Genomic DNA, 23,362 nt, shown 5'->3' with positions numbered 1-23,362 from the left:
GATCCCTTTTTCTGGCATTTACATTTGTAACAGAAGCAATTCTCGTTGGCCTTAACAAGGCATTTCCTCTAGCCATTTCAGGAGTGTTCAACAGTCCTCAAAAAATTCACCCTTTATCCGAAAAAAAAACGCAAGGGGAAACGCCGTAACTGCGGACAGAGACGGAGAGAACTCCCCCATTCTTTCGAAATGATATCTTTGACACATTCGAGTCAAGTGGAGAAATTCACTCAGAAAAATTAGGAAATGTCTTTCCACCCGTTTTAATCCTTTGTTTGGGCTTTTACATTTCATTTTCTCTCGTGTCGGGGAGTCTTTGGAAAGCCGGCATTGTCCTATAATGTCCACTTTAACCGTTGCCACGTTTAATTCACCGTGAAAAGGGGAGAACCGTCAGCGTTGTTACAACGGGAATATCCATACGTGTACCAGCAATATCGTCCTGTGAAAATTCACCGTTACGATTATCGCTGGCATTTCTGAATTTTCCAACAAAATGCCACAGGCCGATTTTACGTAACGATTATATCTATTATTTTTGCTTTCGTTTGGGGAAAATACTCGGATAGAAATATTTTCCGAAAATCTCCGCCTTTCAAAGTATTTTAAAAAAATGTTATCTCCACTTTTGTATTTTGGAAAATAAATATATGTGCATCAGGAAGGGTCAAAAGGTTCATAAGGGCCAAATAAAACGAGAGAGAGGAGATGAATCCTCATTGCATTCTCAACTTCTTGAAAAATATTTAAATTTGAAGAAAAACAAAATTCTTTATCTGGCAAAACTGGCCTGACTATTCAACCTCCCGACCCCTCATTCCCTAGAGCCCAAAACCTCTGGACGTATCGATTATACTTATTAGTTTTGCTTTTGTTTGAGGAGAATATTTTATCTAGTGGAAAATTTCCAGAAAATGTCCATTTTTCAGGCTATTTTTCTAAAAATTTTCTCTACACTTTGGTATTTTGGGGAATAAATATACGTGCGTCAAGAAGGGTCAAAAGGTTTATAAGGGCCGAACAAAACGAGAGAAAGGAGATAACTCCGCAACTGCGTAAAAAAATTCGCAAATTTTCAGAAGACAATTTATCCATTCGGAAACAACGGTCTGACCATTCAACCTCACAACCCCTAGACCATCCCTTCCCATGCCTGCCGATTAGGTCAGTGAGTGTTTTATCCCAACAACCGACCGAATATCCACCTCAACTCGACACGATAAATAAAATGTAAATTGTTTCACTGGGGAAGCGGGGGTGAATAAATTTACGTTTACAGGCCTAAAAAGAGAAAGGAGAAGATGGAACATAACTTGGATTGTTTGGTGGATTGAGGGGCCGGGGGGAGGGAGCTAGTGAACGAGAGAATGAGAGAGATAGAGAAGAGAGTGGGAGGAGATGGAAAAAGAGGGGTGGAATGCCGTCGGGTCGAAGCACGTTGTTATTAATGCGTTTCGTGCACGCGATCCCCCCGAACGAGTCTTAAACTACAAGCGAAGTAGCTTCGCAGGTAGTTCCTTCACTGCTGGGAGGGGGGTGGGGCGGGGGTACCGTAAAGATCGTGTATACATCGAGTCACGTCAGTGGAATCGAATGGTAGTGATAAAGGAAAATTTTTCTTCCGTTAATGAATTCAGTTGTTAATGGCTATTTTCATATTTTATCATGGGATATCTTGGGAATGACTGAGGGGTGATGATTTCTGGGGGTGGGATGACACTGCCAGGGAAATGTCTGATGTAAAACACCGGTTATAAAGGTCTTTTGCTCGGGGAATCCCCGAGTTATGGGAAAGTTTTGGGGTTACGACCGCTTTTGAGGTTAGAATACGTTTTCTCGATTTTCTGGACGAAATATAGGGGTAAAGGGGTTCACAAGTAGGGGGTGAAATAGGTAATTTCCCTGGCTCTCTAATGAAACCATTTTCATCATTCCATTAATCCTCGTCTCGTCGTGAATTCCAAAATTCCGGGGACAATCATCATTTCACTCAAATATTTCCATTTCAACTCGAAGGTGACATTGAAAGTGATTAGATAAAATACGCCACAATTACGGATGCAGGAGTAACCATTCTCGTGAAAGGGTGGTAGCTTCACAGGTAGTTTCTTCATTATGTGGGAGCGGAGGATTATTCTAATGATCGTGTATGCATCTAGTCACGTCGATGGAATCGAATGGTACTGATAAAGGAAAATTTTTCTTCCGGTAATGATTTCAGTTAATAGCCGTTTTCATATTTTATCATGGGATATCTTGGGAATGACTGAGGGGTGGGATGACACTGTCAGGGAAATTTCCGATGTAAAACAGTGGTTATAAAGGTCTTTTGCTCAGGGAATCCCCGAGTTATGGGAAAGTTTTGGGGTTACGACCGCTTTTGAGGTTAGAATACGTTTTCTCGATTTTCTGGACGAAATATAGGGGTAAAGGGGTTCACAAGTAGGGGGTGAAATAGGTAATTTCCCTGGCTCTCTAATGAAACCATTTTCATCATTCCATTAATCCTCGTCTCGTCGTGAATTCCAAAATTCCGGGGACAATCATCATTTCACTCAAATATTTCCATTTCAACTCGAAGGTGACATTGAAAGTGATTAGATAAAATACGCCACAATTACGGATGCAGGAGTAACCATTCTCGTGAAAGGGTGGTAGCTTCACAGGTAGTTTCTTCATTATGTGGGAGCGGAGGATTATTCTAATGATCGTGTATGCATCTAGTCACGTCGATGGAATCGAATGGTACTGATAAAGGAAAATTTTTCTTCCGGTAATGATTTCAGTTAATAGCCGTTTTCATATTTTATCATGGGATATCTTGGGAATGACTGAGGGGTGGGATGACACTGTCAGGGAAATTTCCGATGTAAAACAGTGGTTATAAAGGTCTTTTGCTCAGGGAATCCCCGAGTTATGGGAAAGTTTTGGGGTTACGACCGCTTTTGAGGTTAGAATACGTTTTCTCGATTTTCTGGACAAAATATAGGGACAAAAGGGTTCATAAGTAGGGGGTGAAATAGGTAATTTTCCTGGCTCTCTAATGAAACCATTTTCATCATTCCATTAATCCTCGTCTCGTCGTAAATTCCAAAATTCCGGAGACAATCATCATTTCACTCAAATATTTCCATTTCACCTTGAAGGTGACATTGAAAGTGGTCAGATAAAATTAGGAAGGCGGGAAGGGTAACCGTACTCGTGAGAGGATGGCAGCTGTGCTGGGTTTCCACGGGCTTGAGAATGCCAAGAGCCTTCCACACTAAAAGGAGGAGGCGGAGTGGGAGACTGTGAGCCAAGTATGCACTAATGCTTGGGTCGTAGCTTTTCGCCCTTAAGTGAAAGCGAGACAGGCCACCAGTTTGCCGACATTTTGCTGACACACAGAAATGTGTGTAAAGGTTGGTGGGAGGCGTGAGGGGGAGAGAGAGAGAGAGAGAGTTGAGGCGGCCGTACTTGTTTCCCTTATGCGAATCTATATGCACTAGAAACCATTCTGCCGTTGTACTCGGGTGTCCAGGAACGATTAAGGAATCCGAAAATTGCATTCCAAGTTGAGACAAGAGGTTTGAATGGACATGTGGAATTGTTCATATTTTCTTTCATTACACACGTTCATTACACACATTACAGCACGTTCCACACCCCTAATTTTATTTTCTTCACGATTTCCGGAAAATTGAAGTAAAAAAAAAAAAGAAAAATGAGTAACTTACGCCTTTGTGCCCCAGCGAAATGGCGGCACACCCTTTCACCCCTCGTTGCCGCCATTTTTTCACATCAAACGAGGAGAAAAAAAATGAAGAATCGTAACCCACGGGATTACAAGTAGTTGCACGAGATTTTCACTCCCGAGAAGAGAGGAAAAAAATCCGTGACTGAGGGGTTGCGTTCAAGGGGTCGCTATGACGACAGACTTGACGGAAGAAAGGGACACTATACCCTTCCATTTGAACGCCACCCCCTCTTTTTCCACTGACGCTCGCTGCAGACTCTTCTCTCCCGCGTCAAGTGATTCCATCTCGTGTTCATTCCTCTTTCGGTACAACCCCTCTTGCCTTTCGCGTTTCCTCTCCCTCCTTCCCCCCCCCCTCACGCCTGATAATCTGTGGAGAAATGTACCTACGTCACTCAACGGATCCACAGGTTTTGCTGTGCTTGAATTTCGCCCCACGTTTTCATCCCCCAGCTGAGTCTCCCCACACGCCCCGTCAGATGCATCTTTCAACATCTGCAGGTCTCAACAAAGAAAGGTGGAGAGGGGAGATGAAAATTTTTCGGTTTCCTTTCGAATCATTGATCCTCACCCCTCGGCTGTACCCTTTGACGTGGCGAGAGAGGCGGGAAAAATTATCCACCTCGGCGGAGGCGGCGGGAGGGCAACTGGAGTTGACGAAATTTTGCTCGATTGCAGTTTTTTCATGGAGAGAATTAAAGTAGCTCTACCCTTCGGTCGGGCTACGCTGTACTTTCGAATATTTTCAGTTTTTAAATTTTTCAACTAAATTGCATGGAAAAACCTTTAAAAAATTCATATCCAGTCAGTATTATCTAAATTAAATTGCGCAAAATATTGATATTTTTTCAAGCATTTGCCTGTTATAAATAAATAATAAAACTTGTTTGCGAAACGGTGGATTATTTTTTATGAGGTGTCAAAAAAGTTCTTGATTTTTGCACATCTAATGAAAGAAAATGCCGATTTTAATCTTTGATTACAATGGAAATGTTGATTTTCACATAAGACACTGGGTTAAATCCTAATTTTTAAACATTTCTTCTTTGAAAAACCGAAACGATAATTAAATTGAGAAAAAAATTAGAATTCCGAATCTAATCGAGTTTTCTGCATTTTTTTTTGCAGTTTTCAATACTCTTTGAATTTACTGCAAGGGTAGAGCTACTTTAAGGTTGAAAAGTCAAAATAATGAAAGAAAATTGGAAAATTCGTGGGAGAAATTTCTAAGTATGCTGCACCATTGAGAATTCTTGCACATTTTCTTCAGATCTCAGTTTCAAGAAGAAAAATAATGAAATTTTGATGTTTTTGTAACCGCTCCAGCTATAACCTCCGAGGTTACCCCACTCTCAATTAGGGAAATTTCTATGGCACCCAAAAAAATAATGAACTATTGAGGAAAAACTAGTGGGTGATAAATCAAATCTTTCTTGAGAACACGTATGAGTTTCAGATTTTTTTTCAGATTTCATAAGAAAGTTATTTGAACAAATCATTCGGAAAATCATGAGTTTCGGGGTAATTACGCCCTCACGCGCAGGCGCGTGATTCGAATGTCAGTGAGCATCATGGGAAAGGTATGGGATGGACCATGGAACTGAGAGAGAGAAAACACTCGACAGGTTTACCAACTCGAGACGCATTTTAATATTATTTCAATAATTAGAATAACATCCAATAAAAATTATTTCACACCCGTAGGTGATGAAAAAAAAATCAATCAATCTGATTATTTATAAATAAAATCAATATTCAAAGAATGTTCAAATGCACACTTAAATAGTTACTTGAAAATTGGAAAATTTCGTGCTCAGCGATTGGATCAGGGGCTCGAGAACTATAAATCTCCCCTTCCGTTTCACCCCCGTTCAGTGCAGTTCCTTACGTCACATTTTGCCTGACACAGGGAGCTCCACTCTATAACATAGTAATCTGTACTATTTTATCTTCTCGTAAATTGTGAAAATCATCATTCCACTGAAACATTTCCATTTCACCCCGAAGTTGACATTGAAAGTGGTCAGATAATATCCCCCAGAATTAACTAGAATTCATGTTCCTCCCGACAGCTTTTAAAATCTTTTGTACGTCCTGTCGTATTCGTAACCGCATGGAATCGTTAATATTCATGGATTCCCCACAAAAAAGAGCGAGAACGAAGGTGGAAGAGAAAAAACCCGAGGGGCTGGGGCAGAGTAAGGGGTTAGGGTCTGGGATAGGTTGGCTCGGATAGCGCTTATCTTATCCCCCACCCCCCAACCCTGAAATAACTCGATAGTCTCCGAGGCGACTCCTGACTCGACGATTTTCTCATCTCCATCCCTTCTTCATTCCACCCCTTTCACTCCACCACTTTAAATCGCATTCGGTCGAACGATAGTGGATGAAAATTTTCGGTGGTAGCAAAATGACTTGGCAGTATTGAGAATTTCTGCCATTTCACGAGTGCAAAAATTCTAGATATGCACACTGGGATTGGAATGAATGGAGATAAAAATTGAGAATCGAGTGAATGTAAACATGAGTGAAATAAAATGAAAATAAATTGGGAATGAAATAGAAGAGATTCCACCTGTTGATATAAGTTCACATGGGGACTTGTAAATATTTCTGAGAGAGGAGAATACATTGGTGGTGGGGAAATTTTGGGGTTCGGTATTTGGTTGGAATTCTGATGACCGATTTGGCGCGAATTTCGGGGATAAAATTCACAATTGAATAAAATTCATAACTGAATATTGACATGGACCACTTCACGGAGAAAAAAATTCAATAAAAATCACTAGAAAAGAACTTAGAAATTACGTTTCGAAACGTAATCCGCGAGCGAAGTAAAATTCAATAAAAAGCGTGAGTCGGAACTGAACTTGTACAAATCGCCACGTAAATTCTACGATTTGCTCCGTAAAAATTAACTACCCGTCTGATGACTCACCGCTGTGGGAAGAACAAGTCGTTCCGTAATTTTTCCCCAACGATTGAGAAATTTTACGGAACAGAACGTAGAAATAACTCACAGCTTCATAAAAATTGTTGAACGTTCAAGAATTTTTGATTTTAGAGGCATAAGAAGTCGGCAAGTTTCTGTAAGATTTTACTTCTTCGGGAAAAATTACGTGACAATTTCGTACTTTGTTCGGTGATGAACCTGAAAATTCACTGAACGTTTCAGATTTTTTCTCTTCCATTCCTATAAAAATTACCGGATACCGATTCCCCATTGCGGATTACGTGAATTATTCTGTAACTTTTACTGAATATTTCTCTCCGTGTTCATGTAAATGTTCGTTACATCATTGTTCCACCAAAATTTCAGTTGCACCAAAATCAACGGTAATTAGACATTTTTGCTAATGTGATATTTTGTTTGATGTATTTTTCAATGAATTCTTGTTATTCCTCGATTAATCAATGTCCATGAATTATTTTCCTGAAAATTCTCGAGCAAATGAAAAATTCCCCGGGAGTTGCGTGAATTTATTTCCATTTGAGAATTTAATTTGAGTTACAAAACAGGGATAATCATGGAATAATTTTCAAATTCACCTGCGGTTTGAAACTGCTGTACTTGCTCTCCCTCGTTTCTGCATTAAGAAACATTTTCCACGGGTATTTATGCCAGACAGTCTCATTGCGCTCGAAACTTACTGGGTAAGTACCAAGCAGTTACTTAACTCGACAGTACCTAGAGAGTATTGCCTTGACTATTGGGTATATACATGCGAGAGGTTGGATGCTATATATTTTCGGGATTCGGTTGTTTCTTGCTGGCAACTTTTGCACTGCATATCTATTCTATTTTGGATTGCGTAATGACTAGTCTGTTTGCATATTCAATTAGTATTTCTTCGGCGGCGGGGAGGAGGGGAAGGGGTTGTGAAGATGGTGTATGCATGGAATCACGTCAGTGGAATCGAGTGGCAGTGATGAAGGAAAGTTTTTCTTCCGGTAATGAATTCAGTTGTTAATGGCTATTTTCATATTTTATCAGGAGATATCTTGGGAATGACTAAGGGGTGATGATTTCTGGGGGTGGGATGACACTGCCAGCCAAATTTCCGATGTAAAACACTGGTTATAAAGGTCTTTTGCTCGGGGAATCCCCGAGTTATTGGAAAGTTTTGGGGTTACGACCGCTTTTGAGGTTAGAATACGTTTTCTCGATTTTAGGAGCGAAATATAGGGGCAAAGGGGTTCACAAGTAGGGGTGGAATTGGGAATTTTCCTGGCTCTCTAATGAAACCATTTTCATCATTCCATTAATCCTCGTCTCGTCGTGAATTCCAAAATTCCGGGGACAATCATCATTTCACTCAAATATTTCCATTTCAACTCGAAGGTGACATTGAAAGTGGTCAGATAAAATACGCCAAAATTACGGATGCAGGAGTAACCATTCTCGTGAAAGGGTGGTAGCTTCACAAGTAGTTTCTTCATTATGTGGGAGCGGAGGATTATTCTAATGATCGTGTATGCGTCTAGTCACGTCAATGGAATCGAATGGTACTGATAAAGGAAAATTTTTCTTCCGGTAATGAATTCAGTCGTTAATGGCTATTTTCATATTTCATCACGGAGATATCTTGGGAATGACTGAGGGGTGATGATTTCTGGGGGTGGGATGACACTGCCAGCCAAATTTCCGATGTAAAACACTGGTTATAAAGGTCTTTTGCTCGGGGAATCCCCGAGTTATGGGAAAGTTTTGGGGTTACGACCGCTTTTGAGGTTAGAACACGTTTTCTCGATTTTCTGGGCGAAGTATAGGGACAAAAGGATTCATAAGTAGGGGGTGAAATAGGTAATTTCTCTGGCTCTCTAATGAACCCATTTTCATCATTCTATTAATCCAGGTCTCATCATAAATTCCAACCACTCGACCCTTTAACGCCAAAATTCCCCATTCGGAACATTTTAAAGGGGCAAAATGGGTCGAAAAGACCATTTTCCTCGATAAGTTTGCGCTGGTATCACCAGAAAGCGTGAATTTGAGGGCCGAACGAGATATCGAATACATTTGGGATACGTGTGTTGGGATGAGCGAGAGGGAGGACTCCGGATCACTATTAAAACCCGATAGGACACGATGGGTGCATCCAGGGTGAGTTGATCCAGCGTTTCGTTATCTCCGGGGGTTGTGAACTGCCCCTGGAACATACCCAGTAGCCACCATAGGACACATGCACAATCGATGGAATTGTTACTGACGCAATGGAATGGCCTTGCCAGTGTGTCAGATAAACTCAGGAGAGGGTTTGGTGTAGCCATTTTCACCCCCGTCAAAAATGTTCTCGACACTATTTCCCACGATATTTACGTCTTTTATGGGGCCTCTCGCTTTATGCTACCATCAGATCCTCGTAAAGTTTATTATTTTTTTTTCACAGAGAGGGAACGATAACGGAATTTTATCTCGAATTAATTTTCACTGCTGACGTTTTTTTTTTAATAGAAGCAAATTTTTTTAGGGAATTCGAAAATTTTTCAATCTCGAACGAAATTTTCAATTATTTTTCACTTCGAAGAAATAATTTCTCAGATTAACTGAATTTTTCTACGAATTTAGTTTCACTCTTGAAGTATTTTAAAAAAATGGGGAAAATTATTTTTAGAAAATTCGACAACTGTTTATAGAAAATGTTGAATTTCTCCGGGAAAATTGACAGATTTTTTGAGGAAATGTTTACTTCACGTGATTCTTTTTGAAATGAAACTGGAATCTTACCCTGAATTAATTTTTATTGTTGAAATATTTTTGAAAATGGAAAACTCACTTTGAAACAATTTTTTGGGACAGTTTGAGAATTTTTGTTGGAAAATCTCGACCTTCCTTGGCGAACCCAGCAGATTTTGCAAAAAATCTCCACTTGTGAGGAGTTTTTCCCTTCACAATTTTTTTTCACGCCATAAAAGTCGAATTTCTTCCGAAACGAGTTTTTCCAGTTATTTTCATCATCAAAATCACTGTAAAAAAATCCAGTGTCTCTTCGCAATCCGCCACCCGGGAATCCGCCGAGATTGACACTCACATTGCCATAAAAAAGTGCAAAAAAATTTAGCGCGAAGATGAAAAAAAAATGGTATACCTGTATGCTTTCATGTTTGGTGTTTTTAATGTTGATTGGACGACTGCCGATTCAACGGACGTTCGTTTGTTCCCGATTCTGTTGCTAGTAGAGTGTAAAACGCGTTGGGAATTTTCATTCTTTTTTTTTCATCACCGAACAAAAAAAAATAAAAACGAGAAGAAAACAAAAATTTAAAAACGGTAGCCGGATGGTCACGCGCCCGTCCCACGATATCGTCTACCGTGAAAATATCGAAAACGTGCCACTAACGAGACGTGACTCGCCTACACACATACCCGGGATGTTTTTAGGTATGTACCAAAACCCACGGGATGCGTTCAAGTCGAAATCAAAAAGTTTTCGATGTTGAAAAAAAAATTGTCGGAAAAATAATTTTTCCAACGGATTTTCACAGTTTCGCGGCATGAGACCTGTTTGAAATAACTGTCAGGGCCCTCGTGACCCTTCTGGCCCTCAAAAAATAGAAGACTAAAATAATGAGAAATGGTGGCAAAGAAATAAAATAAATAATAAACTAAATAAAATAACAAAAGAAGAAAATAAAAATGAAATAAAATAGCAAAAATAATTTTCACCATGAGGCAAAGTATAGCCTCATTTTTTTTTCGCCACAAGTAGTCGAGGGATGGGACTAACACGGCACTGTTAATTTGAGTAGCGGTGGAGTGGACAACGCTAGCCTCGTGTTCACGCCAAGGTGAATGCGGATGACTTCACACCCCTCCCCTTCTCAGTCCAACACAGTGGGTCATATATACACGTGACAAATTAAATGATCCCAGTGTACACATGAACATTCCCAAATACATCAGATAGGGGTGATTGTTTAATTTATATTGCGGAGGGTGTCGAGTTGTGTTTGAATTAATTGATTTGGTGGATGAAATTTCGGAGAATTCTGGGTGGTTTTCCATTCGAATAATTGAAAATTAATTATTCCAATGAGAAAGTCAACTACTGAGAGGAACGTTCACTTTAAATTTTTCGATTGAAATATTCCAATTGTCAAAGGATATTTTTTTTAATGAATGGGACATTCCGGAAAAATCTGAAAAAAATCACAGATGGTCTTTAACTATTTCTGCAACTCCCCGAATTTTTCAATTTTTTTAGAAGGATATAAACTGACAATTAGGACCATTGTGACTCTTGTTTTATCTCCGCTATTTTCTTTGAAATGTTCTAATCATCAGAGTATAATTTTTCTTCATGAGAGGAAAATTCCGGAAAAATCTAAAAAAAATCCCACACGACCTTGAGCTATTTCCGCAACTCCCCGAATTTTTCCAGATTTTTCTGGATAGTTTAGCAGCACAAACCACTCATGAAAGGATCGAGAAAAAATAATCCGCGTTGAAAAAAGGAGAATATAATGTAGAGTAGTCCGCGAAGGGGGTTGGAACGGACGCTGGCATGGAATATTGGCGCGTTTCGTTACTCGGGGAGCATGTGTGCCCCATAAATAACATGTAAATATTTTCAATAACTGGCGTGGCAGGCCACGGGGCATGAAAAATGCAAAATGCTTCGCGTCCGGTTCTTCCGAGGCTATCCCCCAACATTCTACTCTCTCCTCTTTCCTATCTTTCACTCTGACTTTCTCGCTAAAAAAAAAATGAAACTTTCCTTTGATATTACTGTATACACTTGTGCTGCTGCGAGGAAATTTACGACATAAAATTTATCTAGGTGGTACTTGGAGTGTGGACACTCAGCACGCGATTTGCTGGACAACTAAAAATTCTTTTTCCATTTTTATTACTACAACTTATCTCGCAGTAAATATATCCTCAATTTGATTGAAATAATGAGGAAAGCAATTCCGATTCGAAGTTCTCCCAGAGAAACTTCCATTCAACGCGAATAATAAAACATTTCACAATGCAAAAAATGTCTAATAATTTTAATAAATTTTCTGTTTCAGGGGTTTTGGTTTCATAACGTTTGCAGATCCATCGAGTGTCGACAAAGTGCTGGCCCAGGGTAATCACGAGCTAGACGGCAAAAAAGTGAGTACCCAACTGCCCACGCGATAAAAAAAAATCCAAGAATTAAAGCTCCCACTGTTATAGATTCCCATCCCTTTTTTTCTACTTTTCGTGGAGTCACCGCGAGCATCCCCGGAAATTACCCCGGGAGTCCCTTACAAAATACTACTCTGTCGTCGTTCAAAAACTTTCCTTATACTGAAAAGTCTCGAGAGTCAACAATACACAGAGAGTGAGAGAGAGGGAGCAACTAGAATCGTCCATTGTCGAATGCTTTTAAATTTGAAATACAAACTGTCTGACTTATTCTCCACTTTTTCCCCTATTTTCCTTCCTCCATGTCTCTAAATGTCATCTCTCTCATTCCCAGGGAATGGAGAAACAATTTTTTCCCTCCCATTTTCTCTGTTTTTCTGGTCTTCTAAGAGATTAAAAATTTTCATCAATTAATGCTCCCATTTTCATGACTAAAAATTTCTCCTCTAAAGATACACATTTTTTTTTCACCGAGAATCTCATCGACGTTGAATAAACACTGAAAGGACTCGGAAGCGTCTTACCACCGCCCCGCCCCGTCCCATTTTTCTCTATTTTTTCCCGCGGAAGCTGGTGAATGGCGAGGAAAAATAAGAAAAATATTACAAAAAAGAGGAGGAAAACTCTAGCCTAATGCTTTGCCTTGTGATCTCCGACTTCCGGGAAATACGATCCTCTTAATGGTATAGAGAATCAACAACTTCTACCCCCTTGACATCCGGATGTCTACTTTTCCCCCGTCTCCGAAAAAACCCCTTCATTTTAGACAAAAATAAATAATGAATTCCAACATTCTCAATACTGAGGCCGCGAGACACCTTACGAGACAAAGCTTTGGAGAGATGATCTTCGTCTCAATGAACATGAAAAAAAAAATCATGTCAAAAGCCCTTCATTTTAGACAAAAATAAATAATGAACTCCAACATTCTCAATACTGATGCCGCGAGACACCTTACGAGACAAAGCTTTGGAGAGATGATCTTAGTCTCAATGAACATGAAAAAAAAAATCATGTCAAAAGCCCTTCATTTTAGACAAAAATAACTAATGAACTCCAACATTCTCAATACTGATGCCGCGAGACACCTTACGAGACAAAACCTTACCGAGACAATCCCTCCAAAGTATTGTCTCGTGATATCTCGTGAAATGTCTCGCGGCGTCACTAATTCTCAATGACTCCCTCACCTCGCCAATTCAATTCGAATGATGAGGGATTGTTAGCACATGAGAAATGCGAGAGGTACCGTCGGTACTCACCGAAGTATAAATAATTAGCATGATATATAAGCGGTCACGACTGGAAGAGGGACCCAGTGGGAGGAGAAAACAGTAGCAGATAGAGAGGGTTGAAACATTGGAAGTCAGTGGTGCATACACACGGCTAGATATATCGACGAGCGAGCCAACGGCTTTATTTCGTGTGCCACCACATTTTACTCCCTCCCTTCCTCCTCCCTCCCACTTCACCCCCTAAATTAGCTTTTCCCCAGGACCATGGATTTATGTCATCCTGGTTTTGGTGTGCACAGGGGCAAAATAGATAATTCACCTCGTCGTTTGCTCGCGAAAGAAGTGCCAAGTGTTTGCCGAATGGATGAGGGAATGGTTTGAGCATTTAATCATGCACTCAGTGTTGCCAGATGAAAATGGTGGCATTCCTCAAATCTTCGCCTTTTAACTATTTTCCATAAAATTTGAACGTCTGGAGGGTCAAGAGAAGCAAACGACAGAGAGGAGGGAAGCGATCACTCCACTCGCTCCTCCTATATAGCCCTTCCATTACGGCTTTCCAGCCAAAATTAAGAAATCGAAAAAAATCACGATTACAAAGCTTCCATTCGGAAGCAAAAAGATCATAAAGATGAAAAAGTCATCTGAATTTTATTCTCCACTTGTTAGAATCTTTCCCTCAAAAAGTTACAGTCGACCGTAATTGATTAATTACCCTCTGGGCAAAGGTAATTAGTGACAACCCTCTGTTGCCAAATAAATAGAAGAGGGGAAAAAATGCCTCGCGGGTAGATAAAGACGTACGTCTGGAAAATTTGTCTCCTCTCGAGGCAGCCCCTCCGATTTGAGTCGCCTTATTTATCTCAGAGGGGATGAAAAAAGTCCAACCCTTGCTGGGTTATCAATCCCCGTGAACGCTTGAGCTACGTCCAGAGTCATTTCGGTGGTTTACGTTTATCTTTTTCGGGTTTTTGTTGATTTTTTTACGACTCGTGTTGTAGGGTTTTTTTTTCATTCGGTCGATAGGGGAAGAAGGGTTCCATGTCGCTTTATACCGTTCCATCGCTCACATGCTTTTCTCGAGGGTCATTTCAAACACCACATAAGTTAAGGTGAAGATGTGGGGGAAGGGAAAAAGGTGTCGCGTTACTCAGACAAAAAGCAACCCTCGATATTTGAGCTTTTTAGAATGTAGTTGACGATGGGAGCGGAAAAAATGTAGTGGAAAGGAAATGGAAGTTCAGGTGAAATTTTGTGAGTGAATGCACGGGTTGAAGATGAAGGTCCAATCAACTGGGTCAAGCTAGAGGGTCAACTTGACCCTCAGTTTGACCCATGCGATAAAATTCGCGCGATAGAACCATCAAGATTGATCTATATGGTTTGACCCTATGGTTTATCCCCAGTGTTAACCCGTTCGATTTGACCTTATGATTGACCCATACGGTTTGACCCGCAATTTTAACCCAAAAGAAAGAAATGTGATGCGATGTGAACAGGAGTTGAGGTGAAATTTGATGGGTCAATGCAAGGGTAAAAAATGAGGGTCAAACCGTCTGGATCCAACTTGACCCTATTGTTGACCCTCAATATTGACTCACCCAATTTGACCTTATGATTGACCCATACGGTTTGACCAGCATTATTAAGCCGAAAAAAATGTGATGCGTTGTGAACATGAGTTGAAGTGAAATTTTATGGGTCAATGCAAGGGTCAAAAAATGGGGGTCAAACCGTCTCGATGCAACTAGGGTGTCAATTTGACCCTCAACATTGACCCATATTGTTTGACCTTAGATTGGCCCTCATTCAACCCAAAAAATTCTTGAATTTTTCCTTTTTCTCCCTTCACTTAAGATCCAAATTAAGTGAATGTGAATTCTTTTCTCTCAAGTTCTCCTATGGCTTCCAAATCAGCAAGAGAGATCTCAGCTGTATTCTATCTCTCCTTGAAAGTGATTTCCACATACCCTAAAACTTCGATCCCTTCTTCCGTTCTCGCAAGTCCTCAGATACTTTCCTAAGTAGCGAGGGATTACGTGGAAGTAACTTTCGTTTCCATAGCAAAGTGAAACAGAGAAAATACCCCAGATCGTGAATACACGTTAATGTATACGTTAGAGACCCAATTTTCACGAATTCTCTCGTGTTGAGGTGAATGAGGCAATGAGTGTAAATTTACCAAAACAGTTTCTAGTTCGAAAACGTAAACCTGGAATTATCTTGAAAAGTTTAGAGGGCTATTTCAGTCGGAGAGTTCGGTATGGTTGAGGGATTGTGGAAACTGGTCATGGGGTGGAAAAGGGATTACGAAAATGGGAAAACTATTTTTAAACAAACTGAATATGAATTCTGAATTTTCCATGAAAACGTTTCAACGAAATTCCTTTACATTTTAGGAAAAGGTACACGTTTGACAATGATATTTTTCTAAAAATGTCCAGACCGTTCCAAAAAATCCAGGAAGAAACAAAAGAAATATCAAACTTTCTCCCCAGCACTTCCCCTTTAATAATTCATAAGCAATAGACTGAAAACGTTGGCATCTTTGGTGGGGGTTTTGGTCACGTACCGTCTTCTCACCGTGATTGGTACGAAATTTACGAGCCATTGTCGCCTGATTGGCCATGCTTGTGCCGGGAATAATATACAAGGTGTTATCGCTGCAATTTTCCATCTCCTAGAAATTCCAATTCTCCATTTTATCTTTCTCACCTTTTCATTCTCTCCTGGAATTTTTTTTCCCAGCTATTCGCAGAACACTCGAGACTATCGAACATCTGTGGATGCCTCATCGCTCCCTCTGTTTTTTCTCGCCCAAATTATTCGTAAAATTTTGATAATTTCGTAACGCATGATGAGAAGGGATGGACCCAGCAGGAAGGGACGGAAAGGGGTCTAGGTATGAGGGTTATTATGCCGGATGCACGCTCGCATTTCACTTCGGTCTGGTGGCTCTCCTCGTTGCTGGTGACACTTTGACGCAACTCCTGGTACAATCCCCTGAATTTCCCACCCAGTCCAGTTTGTCTAACTGGACGATGGTTTCCGTAGGAGTGAGACAGGCCGTACAGAGAACCTCTGTGTCAGGCAGTTATGAGTTGCCTAATTGTTTTGTCATTGTTTGTCCACGACGTTGTTTCCATTGTCGTGAATCTGCTCTTCATCAAAACTTTGGGGGCGGAAAATGGGGGAATAAATTTTCAAAAATTAATTTTTTTCATCATTTTCAATATTATTTGATTACTTCAATGCAGCGAATTTCGTTTTTTGAAGGGGGAACGGGAGAGACAAGTGAAGTGATCACGCCTTTAAAACGTTTGCCCCTGTTGATTACTCTCTTCGTCTCTTCCGTTTAACCCTTAAGAAAATTTGACCCTCAAGCGGTCTCTCCCGTTTGGCCTTCAAGACTATTTGACTTTAAAGAGCACACACTTTTTTATGAACAGGAATTTTTAACGCCTCAAATGGGAGAGACAAACGAAGGTATCAGACGAAGTCAAAGTTTATTGAGGGTCAAATAGGAGAGACAGGTTGAGGATTAATTTTGCCTGACTCTCCCATTTGACCCTTAAGACTATTTGACCTTAAAGAGCACACACTTTTTTATGAGCGGGAATTGTTAAAGCGACAAATGGTAGATACGAACGAAGTGATCAGAAGAATCAAAGTTTATTAAGGGTCAAATGGGAGAGTCAGGAAAAATTGACCCTAAACCTGTTTCTCCCGTTTGACCTTCAAGAACACACATACTCTCTTATGAACGGCTGCCCCTTCAGAAAATTGGATCCTCCATCATCTTTTTGAGTGATAGAAATAAAAAAAAATTATCTAAAAAATCCGAAAAAAGCGAATTCCCTCAAAATTTTCTTCATCATTCGATAAACCATCACTTACTCTCTACCCAATAAAAAAGAAGTTGATGAAAAAATATTACAGACTGAGTTGAGCGTGTCAGCAGAGATGCCAGATGGATAAAACGTTTGAGTTTCCCGTGGCAATATTGGCCCGGCGCGTTGTGCCGAATGCCGTTGACGTTGTCGAAGAGATTTTTGACAGGTGGCATTATTAAAAAGTCCCCCTTCTACCTTGACGTTCACCTCTCCCACCAAGTGTGCAGTACAGAACTGCAACACACCGGCCAAGTCAGAGTTTTGAAATCTATCGACACACTGTGTCCCTCTTTTTCATATCCCGCGATAATCGTTAAATACCTCTGGTAGGGCCAATACGTCTCTATGAAAAAGTCTGAATAGTTCCACGTCAATCTAGTTTAATCCTCCCGACTTTTTCAGACGCGTAAAACTTCCTGAATTTCACGAATTTCCCCATTTTTTGCTTTAAAAAAAAAACTACACACTACACGGAAATATCGAGGTGCAGTGAGTTTTCAACGTGAGCTCATACATCTTCGAAGAAAAGGTGGGACAAAAAAATATTGAGAGGGTTTGTACGCAGCTGGCGCGAATATTAAAAGCAATCGCTCAGTCTCGAGTAATAACTGACCCCCAATGGACCTCATAAATTCAGTACTCGCGTCGTTTAATTCTTAACTCCCCTTCACCTATTGATGAAGACCATTTCCCCCTGTTCTATTTAGTTCTCTCTATTGATGAGGATTATTTCGAAAATTGGAAGAAAAAATACATCAGTACAAATCCCCGTGGCAATAATCCCTGAAAAATTCAATGACAAAAAATCCACTCGAGTGTGGAATATTCTCCGTGCAGATCAATTCCGCCCACTATTTGCCTTCAATTTACGTCGAATTAACCCTATTTGAGTCAAGTAAACTTACTCCAACATCTTCCGGAGTTGAATTTAATAATAACTAACAGGGGGAGGGGGGGAACATTTCTCGTTATATCTCAGACAATTTAACACAACTGTAATTACATTCGGTTGTATTAACATCTGTACGTCCAACTGATTTCCATCTACCGCTGAGAGCTATTCCATTTTGCCCTTGTATCCTCCAACATTCGACTAGTCCTTCGTAATGAAAATGATAACTTGAAGTGAATCAATAGCTCTTCTCGCGATAGTAATCATCGCAATAACTGGGAGATGAAAAAATGGGTCATTACCCCGAGGTATTCGTGATCATAATTCCCCCTGGAGGAATATTAAGACGAGCTGAAGCTCGTGCCGGGTGTGAAACACAGCGCTTGCATAAAAACAGTCCACTTAATTTATCGTTTCAGTTTTTTTCCCCCCGGAAAACTTAAACATATTCGAATTACTCTGCACGATATATCGGTATTAAAAGCCTGCTTTTATGGGAGGGTTGTAAAGTGAGCAGCGTAAAGACGGATAATTATTACAACTACTTCAAAGAATATTTATTCCGGGTTTACGATGGCGGGTGAAGTATTCAGATGTCTGAGATAATTTACGATATTTTTCACTCGTCTTTTGGGAGGCTTTAGGTCCAGGAAAATACCGCGGATCCGTCCACGCATCAATTCCTGTGTCACATGAAAGTAAAAAGATGTTTCTCATGATGCATCTCACAGCGATAGAAAATTATGTCTTACCATTATGGAGTTTACTACTTAATTTGTACGCGCCCCGTGATCGAACGGTGATGAATTCACTAGAAGCGGTGGATGTTGCGGCGACTGAATGATTGTCATTTTAGTCTGATCAATATATGATTTTTCACTGGGACGTACGCGTCGCGTAGTGGAATCTGGAATTTTCCACTTGGCTTTTACGCGTCGCGTATCCGGGAGGGGGTTATTTTGATTTCCAGGGGCAATCAGTTTATTGAACTGGAGAATATCCCGGTTAATGATAGATTTATGATAAAAATCCATTCGTTCATGTCCCACAAATATTTGATGTTTGTTCTTGGTTGTACGCGCCGCGTAATCGAAAGGTGACGACTTCACTGAATCACGCCCCAGAATCGGTAAATGTTCCGCCAAATGAATGATCAGAATTTTATTCTGATCAATATGAGATTCATTATTCGAATGTACGCGCCGCGTAGTGAAATATGGAATTTTCTGCTTGACTTTTATGCGCCGCGTATCCGGGCGGTCGTTAGTTTGATGCCCAGGTGCAGTCATCGTGTTGAGCTGGCGAATATCTCGGTTAGTAATGGATTACGCGCCGCGTAATTGAAAGGTGATGGCTCTACTGAATCAGTTCGGTATAATTTACAATAATTCCCAATCGTCTTTCTGCGTCATCCCCTGCGCCACATGAAAATAAAAAGATATTTCTCATGAACTATCTCACATTGACATGAAACGAAGTTTTCTCCTAGCGACAGAGGGACTTGAGGAAAAAATTGTCAGCATGTGGAGAAGGAAAAAAACGTCCGTGGCGAGGGGATGCGAAGATACGTCAGTCAAAAGTTTCTGCCATACCGGAAACCTTTCAGCTTCCATTGCGCTCACAGCTATTCGATACTTTTGCGAACTGGTAAACTCCAAACGTAGTGTGTGGAGGGGGTAAAAGAGAGTTGGTGAAAAAGTAGAAGAAGAAGGCCAAGGGGGAGAGGAGGAAGGGGGATGAGAGGAGTGGATCGAAGACGTCTGTGCATGTGTGCTAGTTGGAAAAGAGAGGAAGTACAAAAAAAAGGGATGAGGGGTGGTTGCAAGGGATGAGAAAATCTCCCACTTGTAGCTCCCAGATATTTACTCCGATCTTGCGCCCGAGACCAAAGTTAAATCTTGAGTGACGCTTAGTCGAAGTCTGGTGCCCCTTCTTCCACAATTTCAACTCCTTGAAATTTGTCTCTCAGTCGTCGGGTGATTTATCCAATCTTCACATGGTGATTTGGGTGAGACATCAGAATATTGTTTGGCTTCATTTTCTCAAAAGTGTCGCTACATTTCGAGCACATGATCTGGAGGAGTCAACTGCATCAATTGCATCAATCTCCATCAATCCGTAACCTGAAATTTTCGATTGTTCCAAATAAATTCTCCCCCACCATCAGCAGCACCACAAGAGCCTAATTCATCACACCAGCTCCATCCAACCATTCCCAAAAAGATAAAGAAAACCCCTGAGAAAATATTCCCACAACTGGGAGGGATCGACGAATAGAATTAACGTAAATCCGATAGTGGTGAGAAAAAAAGCGATATCATCCCGCGAGCTATCCAAGGAGTGGAAATCGATCGATGAAGTAGTGGGTAAGGGAGATTGGGAATGAAACCACGAGAATCTCTCAGTGAATTGCCCCTCTTTACTATCCACCAATATGAGGAGTTTGAGGAGCGATGGTGATAGGGTAAAAAGCGGGTGTGGAGGTGAAAAAAAAACCCTACACTTTCGCATTTCTTTGCCTCTTTTTCTACGGGTGCAGATCATCGTTTTCTGGAAACGCTCGGCAGTTCTCTCTTCAATTTCCCTGCGTGCCAACCAGATTGAATTTCTATCGTTGTCACCGCCCAAACACCTCCCACATACTTTTGGTTTCGATTGGTTGCCTTCTACCGATTAATCTGGTCAGATATAACTGGGTTCCTTCCAGTCCTACCATTACGGAAGTTTCTACTGACACGCGCCGCGTAGCCAGGAGCCCCTGGAACTGATGTTCACCTAGAATCATCTTGTTGAGCTCGAAATATCTCGGTTAATTACGAATTTATTTTGAAAATCCACTCAATACTGCATCACGAAAATGCACTGTCTATTCTTGGTCGTACGCGTCGCGTAATTAAAAGGTTAAAATCGGTAAACGTTTTAGTAAATTGATGATTCTCATCCTAGCCTGACCAATGTGGGATTTTTTTACGCGGATGTACGCTCCGCGTAGTGGAATGTGGAATTTTCCACTCCATTCGTACGCGTCGCGTAGCCAGTACCCGAGTCGAATAATTGGACCTGACAAATTCTACTTAGGTCTCTCCGTTCAGAACTGGATAGGTCTTGGGAAGCCTCTTCCCAAGTGCTTCCGAGACCTTTCTACCTCTGGTTATGTCCCACTTCAGCACTTGTTAGGTGTAAGCAGGACTTGCATTCAGACTTTCCAAATCCTTGCCGGTCCCCGTAATTCTATGGGCCTATATTAAATCTGCGTTCATATCCCTATTTACTCATGCGTTATTGAAACAAAAAATGCAATTATTGTTTTTTTTTTAATCTCGACAATCGACATTTCACGGGAGGGTGGAGGGGAGATGCATGTTTGCGGAGGCTTGACATTTTTATCCAACAAGCGGAGAAGGTTGCAGAATCTATTCTAGCCTCTCTTGCCCCTCCGCTTGCATGCATTGTCCAAATAAAAAAAGAAAGTGTTAACAAATCTGACCCTTGTTCCAAGTAAAAACCGAAAATCTTGTCATTTCCAATTATTCGACTCGGGAAGTGAAATAATTTTGTTGAGACGGGAATATGTCGGTCAATTACGAATTCATGTTGAAAATCCATTCGTTCCGCTTCCACAAATATACGATTTTTTTTATCGTACGCGCCGCGTAATTAAAAGATTACGGATTCAAGATTGAAGCACCTGGCAGAACCGTTGACTATTTCAGCAAATGAACGATGAAATAGTCACATCTGTCTATTCTGGAGTGACTAATATGGGGATTTTTCACTCGGACGTACGCGCCGCGTAGTTAAAAGCCGTCTCCCAGTGAAAAAAACTCAAATTGGTGAATATCCACGCGAAAAATCCATAGTATTGAATTTTTTTCTCCCTAAAAAACGAAAAATTTTCTCAAGATTTTTCTCACATCTCGAATAATTCCTGAAATAATTAAATTCAAAGATTCAACATACCTGTCTGAGCAACATGCGTTCCACCGCTTTATCGCTGCGCCCTCGAGGTAGCAGACATCACTGGCACCCTTAAAAAACAATTCCCACTGGAGTATTACCTAGAAGAGGAAGTTTCGCCCGAGGCCCGTGCACCCGCACGGTTTCGATAACCGGGTTCGATGTTTAAATATCTATGCACTCTACTTTTCCTCCCATTTTTCATTCCCATTCCACTGCCTATTCGTTCGCCAGTTTCTACCTTCTCATTTTCTTCATGATATTTTTTTTCCCTAATTTTCTTCTTCTTCGATTGAAGGGAACACTGGGAGTAATGCAAATTTTATCGAGACCTTATTTTCTCAATTTTTTTTTCTCCACCACTTTTCATTCTCGGGGTCGAGAGAGCACTCTTCAATTGTTTTTATCTCTTTCGAACGAGCAAACCTTTCTGTTTTCCAATAAACTCACCGGGTGGATTTTTTTTTATCTGTCTCCATCTGGAGCACGTGCGAGAAGTCGACGGAATCGAATTACAAGTTCCCGGGCGATTGTGATGGCAGGAAAATATTTATGCATTTATTCTCGGCGTGATTAAACTGCTTGGGTCATTAGTGATCACAATCTGAAGTTCTCCTTCATGAAATAATGAAGGTTGCATTATTGATTGAGTTTTATACGCGTGGGGTGTTATTTTCTGACATAAATTTCAGATTTGGATCCGAATTCGGGGTCGGGCAGAAATTCAGGTTCAGGTGTAGATTAGAATTCGGGTATGAATATGTACTCAGGATAGGATATTAAGTCAGATTCAGGCATAGATGCTAATTCAGGTGTGGGTATGAATTCAGGATCAGGCATAAATTCAGGTTCGAAATAAATTCCAATTCTTGTGTGGGTGTGGATTCAGGTTCAGGCACATATTTGATTTTTCGGATGAATAGGAATGCAGGAGCAGGTATAAATCCTGGTTCAGGCATTAATTTAGGTTCTGCAGTGAATTCAAGATTTTGTGAGACTTCAGGTTCAGGTATAAATTTAAATTAATTAATTAATTTAAGTTCAGGTATCTAGCTGAACTCGGGGGCATGTATAAATTCATGTTTAATGCTAAATTCAGGATCAAACAAATTCAAAATCAGGCATGGGCATACATTTAGGTCCCCTCATAAATCAGGCGCAAACATTCAGGTTCGACCATCATATCCCCACAAACACCATAAATCACACTATCAAAAATTATCCACGTGACGAATACTCCCTCCCAAACACCTATTTTTAAATTCAAAATGATTAATAATACTTTTACAACCCAGTGTCTATGAAATTGATCATATATCGAAGGGTGTGGCAGTAAACACGGCATCATTCGGTTGTATACGTGTACGATAGAGTGCCACAGGGCTGAGGGGTGGCGAAAGAAGGGCTGAGGGAGGCCGAGGTTAGACCAGGATGAACGACCGGCACGAAAGCAGAAAGATTACCATAAATCATCCCTGAGATCGCAGTCGATTCGGCTCGGGGGTGGGCCTACGAAAAGACTCAGGCGGGGGG

The 23,362-nt window shown here is 40.7% G+C and overlaps 1 protein-coding gene across 3 annotated transcripts in view; it reads left to right on the top strand.

Moving 5' to 3' along the window:
- Positions 1–23,362, top strand: part of LOC107043729 (RNA-binding protein Musashi homolog Rbp6) — a 385,155-nt gene that overhangs the window by 200,435 nt on the left and 161,358 nt on the right. For all 3 annotated transcript variants that reach the window (XM_015265333.1, XM_015265331.1, XM_015265332.1), the window contains exon 4: positions 11,753–11,837. In XM_015265333.1, the coding sequence (XP_015120819.1) occupies positions 11,753–11,837 (85 nt within the window). The remainder of the gene's footprint in view (positions 1–11,752; positions 11,838–23,362) is intronic.

This window comes from Diachasma alloeum, unplaced genomic scaffold, assembly GCF_001412515.2.
Source record: "Diachasma alloeum isolate Michigan unplaced genomic scaffold, Dall2.0 Dall_scaffold_00622, whole genome shotgun sequence".
In the NCBI taxonomy this organism is placed as follows: domain Eukaryota; kingdom Metazoa; phylum Arthropoda; class Insecta; order Hymenoptera; family Braconidae; genus Diachasma; species Diachasma alloeum.
The sequence above is the reverse complement of the archived record's forward strand: the minus strand, read 5'-3'. Positions and strand labels throughout refer to the sequence as shown.